We start from the raw sequence: 11576 nt of genomic DNA, 5'->3' as shown, positions 1-11576 counted from the left end.
TTGGGCTACCCGTTAAGGTAATCCCCTTCTGAAGGTGGATATTTCTTTAATACTAGTCCCTACTACGTACGTTAGAGCCCAAACATCAAAATCAGGGCCAAACCAGGTATGAATTTATTTCTATTCTAAGCTAGTGGTAGCCCAACTTTAGAATCAGCGCGCTACGAGGTAGGAGAGACCCACCTCTCCGATATATATAAAATTATATATATATATAAATATAGAAAAATAATCTGTACAAGTTCTAATAGGATAACAAAATTTTTATAAAAAAGTGGACTCGATATAAAAAAAATTATTATATTTTAATAGGTCAACTTTTTGACAAAAGATCTAAGTGAAATTTATCTATTTTAGGAAGAGGATAATTATATTGTTGGTGGATAAAATCTAAAAAAAAATCATAAAAATTTCTCAGTAATTGATCATATATAGTAAAAGTTAGTTAAAATATGTATCTACAATCTATACGTGAAAAAGCGGTATTGAATTGGATAGAATTTCAAAAGATTTCCATCCAATATCCCATCTATATTTTGTTTAATTAAGCATGACAGTACGTTACACGAATGCGATTTCATGGTCTGAAAAGACAAATTTTCCTTTGGACTTAGCCCGAGAAAACTCATCATCTTCTTAACATAACTAGTGATCCCTGATTCCCAACTTTTCCTAAAAGAAAAATCCAATAACAATTAATGAATCCAAAACGTCAGATTCAGGTGCAAGAAAACAATGAATTTTCAAGCACCTTGATTGCAAGGGTCACCCAAAACTGAAAACCCTATTTTTCTAGTCCCAAGATGAACATACCGATACCTACCACAACGTACATAGTCATAAATAACCAGTTTTGTGCACTGAAAATACCTCTTTCTCCATTCAAAGGAATTTCTCATTCCTGGACCTAAGCAAGAACACGCTGAATTCTTGACCAGTACTGCAGTACTCGTCCAGGTTGATGAGGTGGAACGACTCCGAGTCCGAGTTCCCCACCACATGCTCATAATTAGCCCTCATGTAAATTATCTCCTCCGAGCCCGAAGACCCGAACCCTGCCGGTATGACTCCTGCTCCGACCGTCGTGGATTGCATGGTCTTCAGCATCGACCTGACCCGCTCACTTGCCTTTCTCTTTGCCGCGAACCCGAGCTTGAGGCCGTTGCAGTGCATGGTCCAGACGGGAACCGAGCGGAGTGGGCACGAGCCTAGCTCCGCCTTGTCGCACTCGAGGGCGATACGAACGAGCCCGCCTCGCATTTCTTTGACGAGCTGGTTGGTCAAGATGGAAAGCTCGAGGAGGACGGTGGGTCTGGAGGAGAGGCGGTCTTGTTGGACACAAAACCAGACGTGGCCGCGGCGGGGCCCGAAGATGGTACCGACCACCATCGATCTGGAAGGGCGAGGCTGGGCAAGAGGGGTAGTACTGGAGTTGATGGAAGCCGGAACGCTATCATCGGAGGTGGAGGATGCCTGGGAGTCTCGGTCTTGATTCTTGTGAATATCTTGGTCAGTATAGTCGGGTAGGTCGTCCCGGAGCGAGGTGCTGAGGCGTTTCTTGGTGGTAGTTGTGGCGGTGGCGGCGTTGGTTTGTGCGGTGAGGAAGAAGCAAGAAGGGAGAAGTCGACGGAGGGTGTCGATCTTGCCCATACTTAGGCGCGGTGGGAGGTTGACGATGGAAGTAGGTGTGATTAATTAATCTTCTTGATGGAAATTAATTAAAAGCAGAGCGAGCAAGGACCCGAGGTAGGTAGCTATTACGCAAGAAGCTTTGGGAAGTGGGAAAGGAAGAGAGAGAGAGGCAAGGGTTTCAATGGATTCGGAGACGAGTAAAGAGAGAGAAGTCGGGCAGGACACTGCAGCTTGGGATATTGGTGGTACGGAATGTGCAGGCCAGGTATGTATATGTGTACGAGAGAAGAGAGTCAAAGTCGAGAGAGAGGGCGCGGGAAGTGAAAATATAATAGCCGTTGGAGGGCCGGACAGGGATGATAGTGTTTTTGTCATCAGACTGATCAGCAAACACCACGTACGTGTATTGCATGTTCCCACAGTACTCGAATTTTAACTGCTCGTCATGATTCATGATCCCCCAATTTACGTCTAGATTCTGGAGGGTAGCCTGGTGATTGTACAAGAAATCATTGGCACCCCTTAAATTTCAGTACTGTTTCCCACCTCAAACAGATGGGACAATCAGATTAAACAATCCAAGTTTTGAAGGATACGTACGTGTTCTGTTGATTGAAGTCGATTTTAAGAAAGTTGAACTTATATTCCTTTGATAGATTTGAAAGGAGAAAGAATTATATAAAATTAATCTCATATATTAACGGGATTTTATTTGATTTTTTAAATGATTTATTTTACAATAAAAATAATTTTATAATGATCTTACAAATAACGTAAAGTTACGTCAATTTATGAAATTGTTTTTATATATAATTCTTTTGTGATTAAAATATTTCTCTCTATTAATTAGTATCACTCTAATGAAAATTTTGTCCGCTATTGTAAACCTCAAATCTTTTCACCTGCTGTTGCATAATTCTTTTGGAGACTCTTTCAAGTTCGTTGGATTATTCAGGTCTTAGCATATTCCTCTCTCCAACTTCATCCCAATATAACAACTCTAGGTACTTCCTTCCATAAAAACTTCACAAGGTATATATAATTTGGATGCTATAATGACAGTTATTATTGTATGAGAAATACTCTAGCCACAAAGTTAGTTTTAGATTCACAGGACCTTTTGAGATATTGGAAAAAAGTAGGATAATGGCTTATAAGATAGCTTTACTACCGGACCAATCCCAATTCATGATGTATGTATTCCACGAGACTACCATGCTATAAGGAGATATATACGTCTATGACCCTACTCAAACCCGTGAGCCACTGCAAGCTGTTCGGAAGGATCGCCTACGAAAAGGGTCCTATAGAAGTTTTGGACCATAGGATATAAGAGCTAAGAAACCAGAAAATCTCTCTATTCAAAATAGTGACAAAACCAACAATTGTGTCGAAAGGGGTCAACTTTTCTATTGTGACACATTTATATAAAGAGTAATATTAAATACAGTTTTAATGTATACAAGCTCTATGTACTTCATTTTAAAAAAATATGAGTTGCACCATTAAAAAATAATTTTTTTCACGTGAGTCATAAATTTACCTGCTTTTTTCAAAGAGAGTAGGCAGAGCTTGCACATGATCCTATGACTACAAACATGATTTCCCTTATGTAAATTAAAAAGAGACTAAAAAATCATAAAAATATAACTAAACTGTTTTTCATATAGATCATCAATCTTAAATAAATTTTCTTTTTTGGTATTTTCACTTCGGAATCTATATTAAGAAACTCAATATTGTATAAAAAAAAAACTTTAAAATCCATATTAATAAATTTATTATTTTTCATAAAATTAGTTTTAATTTTAATTTTGGAGAAGCCACATCTTTAAAAATAGATAAAATATATAGAAATCAAACAAAATTTTGGGACTATAAAAAAAATTTGGAGAGAGACATTAATTCTAGATATTTGAAATTTTAAAATTTTTTAGAGATTATAAATTTTGTTGAGAGGACCATTTTCTATACTTATAGAATTATGTATAAAATCTAGTTAGGAGGTATTTTATAATTTCAAAAAGTTTTGGGGGGTTATGTACTGCAACGACGTGGGTCCGCCACTGATCATGAGTCAAAGTATTATGAAGAATGATGCATATTAATTGAGGTCGATTAGGCCTCATGTGACATACGAAACAAGTATCCAGATGCACTTGTTTCTCGAGCTAGGTAATCGATCTTGAGAAATCTCCATACGTGTTCTTGTTGAATAAATTCAAGGACAGAATTTCTTATAAAGGTACTGGAGGAGTACTACTACTTAATTAATACTGCCTTAAAGAATAAATGATATCATCATGTTATTAATTTAATTAAGTGGTAAATTTCATTTTATTGTTAAAATATTTTTATATTTAAGTCTAGTAGGCGCGTAATTAATATACCCCCACACGTACACATCACGGTTAAAATCTGGTCGATCTTAGCTGAAAAATGATATATGATTATCTGAAGCTGATGATTGTTCGGATGTCCAGCAAACGTACGTCCCTTGCTGGTACGTCTGAATAATTCAGATCGATATACGTCCATCGTAAGTTCAACCATTCCTGCATGCATGCATGCAACCGAAAGCTCGTTCAGTACCGTCTGGACTTAATTTGTTTGGTCCTTCGTATCAAGCGGTTCAATAGTAAGTTATTCAGACCATTGTTTAAGGCTTTCATTCTATATAATGTTCCTAAAAATCAAAATGAGGTATCTTTTTTCAATTCTTTTTGAAAAGAGAAAAACCATTTCATAATTAAATAAAATTTTAAATAATTTTTATATTTTTCAATATGTGCAAAGTCCCATAATACTAAATTTAATATTTCATACAACAAATTATTTATATTTTAAATACTTTTTTTAAGATCTTGCTAAATTGAGGCACAAAATTTACATTGAGACCTCATTTAAGTTGTTGTATTAAATATAAATTCATAAAAACTTTATTTAAAGATTTTAAATGAAATCTCATTTTATTAAAATTTTTGAAAACATTTCATATAATAATTTATATTTTATTGTATTATAATTATGGATATTTAAATTTCGCCTTAGGCCTCAATTTATATTGAGCCACCCCTGCTTCATACGTATGGGGATCGGAGCTGCATAGCCCCAATAACATCGATACGTTCTAACTATAATATGGATTGATGCATTTTCATATTAATATGAATAATGTTCTTTCGACAAATATAAAGGTGACTAAAACATACACTTTTAGTCTCCATATTCATATTATCACTAGACGGTGTCATCCCAATACTAATAATAGTCACGACTTAGGGAGTGGCCAAAAACTTTATCCCACTAAATGTCTGACAAAATCATATGTGGCTAATACACTTTTTCAGTCTCCATTCTGGTGACAATTGATGTTACTGGCACCACAAAGGGTTAGGTTTTTGTCTTCATTTGCCACGGATGAAAACAAGTTTTGCCACAACTTCTAGTCGTGACAAAATGTAGTTTTTTCCCACGAAATAACTTTTTCCTGAAAAAAGTTTATTGCTCATGAATTATATGCCACCAACGTCCCACAAACAAAATTGGTGGAAAAAGATTTTTTCTCACATAATCCCCACTTATTTCGACCAAATTACCTCAGAGAAAAACCAATATTTGTTGTAGTGGATCATCAGTTATTGATTCTAACATGAACGCACTGATCATTGCAATGTTGATTATTTGGCAATACACTTAATATACACATAGATCATGACTATTTATATATATATATATATATATATATATATTTATATTGCATGCAGCAAATTAAGTCGAACACCAAAATTGAAGATCATGTGCATGCATGCATGGAGGCAGGCACTTCAGGACATCCAATGAACGTCGTCCTTGCTGTGTAATAATTCTAGTTTCATTTTATCCGTTTTTAACTTATTCCAATACTTGATATGAACAATTTGGATAAAAAATAATTTTTTTAGAAGGTAATCCAATGGCTCAATAGATGCCACATGCCATGATAACTTTGGTTAAAAATACTATATATATCTCTCTCTCTCTCTCTCTCTCTCTCTCTCTTTATATCTTTGTATAAACAAAAATGCTAAATGTAGTCATCCCATACAATCATTGCGCAACTGACTGCCACATCAGTTAAATGAAATGAACGTATTTCATTTAAGTAACAGACCATAAGAAGTTTGTTTTGGGCAGACAGGATATAATGTTTAATAAAACAGTGTGTTTTGCAAAATTCAAAACACATCGTTTTGATTCTTCTTCTTCTTTTCCTTTTATCTCATTCTCAATCATGACAAACTTGCATTACTCCCCTTCGTGGTTACCTCTCTTCTCTTTCGATAAGCCTTCTCCTTCTCTAAGCCTAGCGACCTCCTCCATCCTCTCTCTCTCTCTCTCTCTCTCTCTCTCTCTCTCTCTCTCTCTCTCTCTCTCTCTCTCTCTCTCTCTCTCTCTCTCCTTCGAGTATCACATTGAAATGATCCTACTTATAAGTGTTTTCTCCTTTGGTTGTTAGGTAACAAGATTGCGGTGATAGAAAACTTGGGTGCTATTGAGGTAATCAATTTTTTCTCCTTTGAATATCCACTCCCCACATGGTAGCGATCCAACTAAAGATTTTGATTCCAGTGGGTACTTTTTGCAAATTTTTCTACTTGGAATTATACAGTTGACTAAAGTGGATTTTGCCAAAATACATACACTTACTCAATATTACAGCAACCATTTTGAATTTTTGAGCACTCACGGCCGGCCATCATCAACAAACAGAGGTTTATATGGAAAGATCAACAAGAAACAACAAAAATGCGTTGAAAATGAGTTTGGAAAAAATCTAGGAAATGGGTTTGGCAAAAATCTAAGAAATGGGTTTGGGAAAAATCTAGACAATAGGTTTGGGAGAAATATGTTAGTGATGAAATCTAAGAGATGGGTGTTTTTCTTGGTGCAGAAATGCTTCAATGTACCATAAATCTTGGTTGTGCTCTGGTTTGCTACTCACCTGAAGAAGAAGAAAATCTCAGCTTTTTGCTTTGCTTCCTGATTTCTTCTTTCTTTGTTTTTTTCTTACTTTCCTTTTTTAGTTTGCATTGTTGCTTTTTAATTTGTTTTCCTTTTTTTCTCTTCCATGTAGGCTAGCCGTTTACCCCACGTTTGCACATGCCGCTTGTACCTAGCAGTATTGTTATATAAAAGCGGCTATTGGCATAGGAATGGTATTTTTTTGGTTTAGTACTAATTTCTTTACATTTTTATTCCTCATGCAGTGCTGCCTCTTTCGTGCATTTCTCTTAAAGTTCTCTCTCTCTCTCTCTCTCTCTCTCTCTCTCTCTCTCTCTCTCTCTCTCCCCTGAAAAGTTGCATGTGATTACTCGTTTTTTGTAATTTTGTGTATTGAGATTCACCTAATAGACCAAGTCTTCTATCTAACTCATGTATATATTGACAATGTAAGAAAGGGGCACCCATAGTGGGCACCCCTTCCCCTTCTCTTGGAGGTTATGAAGTAGATCTTAAGCCGCTTCATGAGCTTTGATGGTTGGCCCTTAATGGCTAGTTGGGGGTTATACTTAGATTGGCTATTTACATAGCCCCCCCTTATGGATGAGACACTTGCATCACAAACAAGTTCTCTCTCTCAAATGGTTCTCTCTAATCTCGGCATTTAGGTTGTGAAATATGTGAGTGTTGCTCTGGTCTTATCACGTAGAACATTTCACCATTGATAAGTGAAGATTGGATGAACAACGATGACAAAGAATCTATGGAACAACCACACTAGATGCAAGATATTTCCGCCGAGGTAATATAGCTTCCGTTGTGTATTTTAATCTAGTATTTCTAACATTGGTATCAGAGCAAAATCGGTTGTTCCCGATGATCGTAATTTTTGTTTATCAAATTTGTTTGAAATGCTTTGCGCTGTATGTGGGATTTTTTTCCCCTATTGCATGAGGTAGCACGGTTCTGAAATGCGGTCAGTTTGGACCACGTTGTTGGGCCGCATGAGCCAGCAGTAGTATACACATGAAGGTGGCTGCGTTCACCTTTGTTAATGTATATATTTGTATCTTAGAATATTAGATCATATTCTTAATTTTCTGTAATCATGCTAGGTTAGAATTTTTCTTATTAGTTGCATTTCCTTATTTGCTTTGGCCATATTCAACTATATATTGGCCTCCTTTTGTATAGTTTGATGGACACATAAATATACACTTCTATGATTTTTTAGAATTCTCTCTGTTTCAAAATGGCATCAGAGCCACAATTTTGAGTTTTTATTTTGTCTGTGCATGCCATTTCGTTGGTGTTTCTCTCTTCAACATCAACAATTGGTGTTCTCTGCACTACTTGAAAGTAGCCTTATCAAGAATTTACATTCGGTTTTCACTTAGATTTTTGTCAAATTAGATCATAGAAGGACTCTTGAGAATTTTATCGGTGTTTTCGTGTCAAAAGCTTCCCGTTCTGCTACCGTGCTACATGTGCCCCCACGCTCTGCTCCAACATTATGCGCCTCGCGTCCTCTCGCGTCTTACGCGCCACACATCACTCTTGCAGCCTTACCCGTTTTCAGCCTAACTCGTTTCAAGCCCAGCCCATCTATCCCACACCCGTTTCAAGTAAGATCCACACCTCGTTTTTTTTTTCGACCTAGCCCAATCCCATTCCAGCCTAGGCCCAAATAGGCCAACCTAGTCGACTGTTGACCTCAGGCGATGACCGATTGATTGTTGATCCAAAAAAAAAAAAAAGAAAAAGAAAAAAATACTTCCAACAATATGTCTCACACCTCTTCCAGGCTTGATACCATTGATCATCCTATTGATAATATTTTAGATGGCTCTAATTATAATATGTGGGCTCAAAATATGGAAGTTTTTCTTAGAGGACAAAAATTATGGCGCTATGTTTCTGGTGATATTCCTGCACCCAAGCAACAAGACAATGATAGTCTTGATATGTTTGCATGCTAGCTTGAAGATTGGCACAATATTCATTACAAAATATTATCTTGGCTTATTAATACTTATGTTCCATCCATCTATAGCCTACTTACCAAGCTTGGTAATACTAAAGCTGCTTGAGATTTTCTTGCTCAAAGATATAACTGCACTCATGATACTTCGTTGCAGTTCCAGCTTGAGACTAAGCTTTATCAGATGCGTCAAGAATCAGGTTAGTTCATTGCTAATTTCTATTATCAAGTTAACAATCTTTTTAATAATTGTTTACTACAGATCCTCAACTCAAATGTTCTGAAGACATTAAGTTGTTTTCAACCTACCGTGATCGTCGCAAATTTATGCATTTTATGATGGCATTACGTGAGGATTTTGAATGCACTCGGGCATTTCCTTTGCATTACACACCTCTTCCCTCTCTTGAGATTGTAGTTGCTGAACTTATCTAAAAAGAAAATCATTGTTCAACCATGAAGATGCAAACTCAGGATTCAATTGTTGTTGCCATCCTTAAGACTACATTTGGGTCTTCTCCAGCCTTAGGTTTTTTTCCTTCTCAGTCTTCAATGACTATCTTCTACAAATACTGCAAACGTCCTATCACTTTGTTACGAAATGTCGTAAATTTCAGAACAAAAATCAGTCTTAGGCCCCCTTGTTGCAAGCTGCTGCAGTGGCTCCAATTGCTCTTTTTGCTCTTGAGTATTTTACTGAGCCGTCTTCAGTATTCGGCCTCTACTCTAACTGCTGCTGACATTGAGGCATTAATTAATTAGGTTTTATCCCAGTCTTCTAGTACTTTTTCTGTCACCTTAAGTACATCTCCTTGGTTTTTTGATTCTGCATGTTGTAATCACATAACCTCTAATTCCACATTTTTTCTCAAAAATCTGATTTATCACCCAATCATATCATATATATTGCTGATGTTTCTCATTTATCTATTAGTCACATTGGGTCTATTTCCTCCCCTACCTTATTGGTTGACAACACCTAGATTGTTCCCAAGTTGTCCTTAAACTTCTTTTCAGTTGGTCAACTTTGTGAATCAGGTCTTACGCTTACCTTTTCTAATGTGGATGTTGATGTGCAAATCCACAGATGGGTCAACTCATTGAGACAGATCATAAGATTGGACGTTAGTTCAAGCTCGCTTCTTTATAGCTTCCATCCCATCTGTCTCGCTCCATTGTTGCTACTACTATCTCTTCCCAGTTATGACATTTTTGGCTGGGTCATGGCTCTCTACCTTGTGTTCGTCTTTTGACCTTTCAAGGTCACCTAGGTTCTATAGGATTTGAGTTTTTTGATTGTATCTCCTGTCAACTTGGAAAACAAACTCATTTACCTTTTAATATAAGTGAATCTTTTTCAACTGTACCTTTTGATTTGATTCACTCTGATATTTGGGGTCCTGCACCCACTCCTACTGAGGGGGATCTCATTATTTTGTTATCTTTGTTGATGATTATTCTCGTTATACATGGCTATACTTGTTACAGCATCGATCTGGGCTTGTTTGTGTTTGCCAAACTTTTCATAAAATGGTACAAACTCAATTTTCTTGTACCGGTTAAGTTTTTTTGTTCAAATAATGCCATGGAATATAATGACAAAACTCTCCTTAAGTTCCTGAATCAACAAGGCACACTGTCACATTGTTCTTGTCCATATACCACTAAACAAAATGGTAATACAGAACGAAAACATCGTCATATCCTTAATACTGTAAGAGCTCTTTTATGTTCTGCTTCTTTACCTGAAAAGTTTTGGGGTGCAGTTGCTCTTACTATTGTGTACAAAATCAATTGGGTACCCTCACCTATACTTCATAACAAATCTACTCCTTATAAGCTTCTCTATGGTATGGTTTCTAACTATTCATTCCTTCGAGTTTTTGGTTGTGCATGTTTTGTTACTCTTCCTCCTTATGAACGAACTAAACTTGAACCTCATTCTCAGTTATACAGTTTTCTTGGTTATGGCTTAACTCAAAAAGGTTATCATTGTTATGATCCTATCTCCAAACGTCTTCGAGTCTCTCGTCATGTGGAGTTTTAGGAACACAAACCCTTTACTAGTATATTCACATTCTCACCTACCTCCTCTACCCACTCACTCATATTCACTGATCCCTTTATTGTTCTATTTTCTGACTCTTCAGCACAGATTCCAAGCTCCTCAGATAGTTTAGTACTATTTATAGAAAGTTAAAAAAATTGTGGGTCACAAGTGTAAAGAGGTGTTGAGTTGAAAAAGATTCAATCTCACGTATAAGGAGATTTTGAATTGAGATGAATTTAAAAATTTGAGAGTTATGTGTTTGGATGTTAGACTCAACTTAAAATTAAACTAAATTGAGTTGATCTCAATACATTCTAACAACCAAACTAGCGCAAAAAATAAAAATAAAAATAAAGGAGGGGGGATAGCTTGTTTTATTAGTAATTGATTTTTGTAGTGTTATTTAAGAAATTTACGTTCAAATTAGGTTCAAACAACAAAAAGTTTGAACAAAATCATTGCTGCATTTGATTGATTTTTGAACTCTCTAATTTGAGACTATCACTTCTCTCTAGAAACACCTTCAAAATCAGATTTGTGCAAAGGGGGTCCTCCCTCCCTTTTCCCTCTTATTTTCTTATTTTCTTTTATTTTTTTGGTCATTTTTCAGGGCAAAGTATGGCAAATTGCTAATTTGTAACTCTCCAGCATCAAGCGAGCACCACACGCCCCTCAGTAGGGTTCCCAAGGTGCCGATCTTTCAGAAAGGCAAAGAATTTTGCCAAACAAAGCGGCGCATGAGCCACACGCGCAGTCCAAAGAGGGCGCGTGACATCCACACGCCTCTTCTAGAGGTGCTTTTCTGCCTCCATGCATGACTGTTCTGAGTCCAGGGCCACTGGTTACTTTAGATATGATCATCCTTCATACTCTCAAGGTGGCTCATGGCTCTTAGTAGTTTCGTTTGTTTTATTTTCCACCAAAGTTAAA

The 11576-nt window shown here is 36.6% G+C and overlaps 1 protein-coding gene across 1 annotated transcript; it reads right to left on the bottom strand.

The window, feature by feature from the left end:
* Window positions 1–529: 529 nt before the first annotated feature.
* On the bottom strand, window positions 530–2068 carry LOC122277351 (protein MIZU-KUSSEI 1). Its single transcript, XM_043087314.1, has one exon. The coding sequence runs from the start codon at window positions 1648–1650 to the stop codon at window positions 883–885; it is 768 nt and encodes a 255-aa protein (XP_042943248.1). The 5' UTR covers window positions 1651–2068; the 3' UTR covers window positions 530–882.
* Between the last annotated feature and the right edge of the window lie 9508 nt (window positions 2069–11576).

Source organism: Carya illinoinensis, chromosome 9, assembly GCF_018687715.1.
Source record: "Carya illinoinensis cultivar Pawnee chromosome 9, C.illinoinensisPawnee_v1, whole genome shotgun sequence".
In the NCBI taxonomy this organism is placed as follows: domain Eukaryota; kingdom Viridiplantae; phylum Streptophyta; class Magnoliopsida; order Fagales; family Juglandaceae; genus Carya; species Carya illinoinensis.
This window is presented reverse-complemented; position numbering and strand designations above follow the sequence as displayed.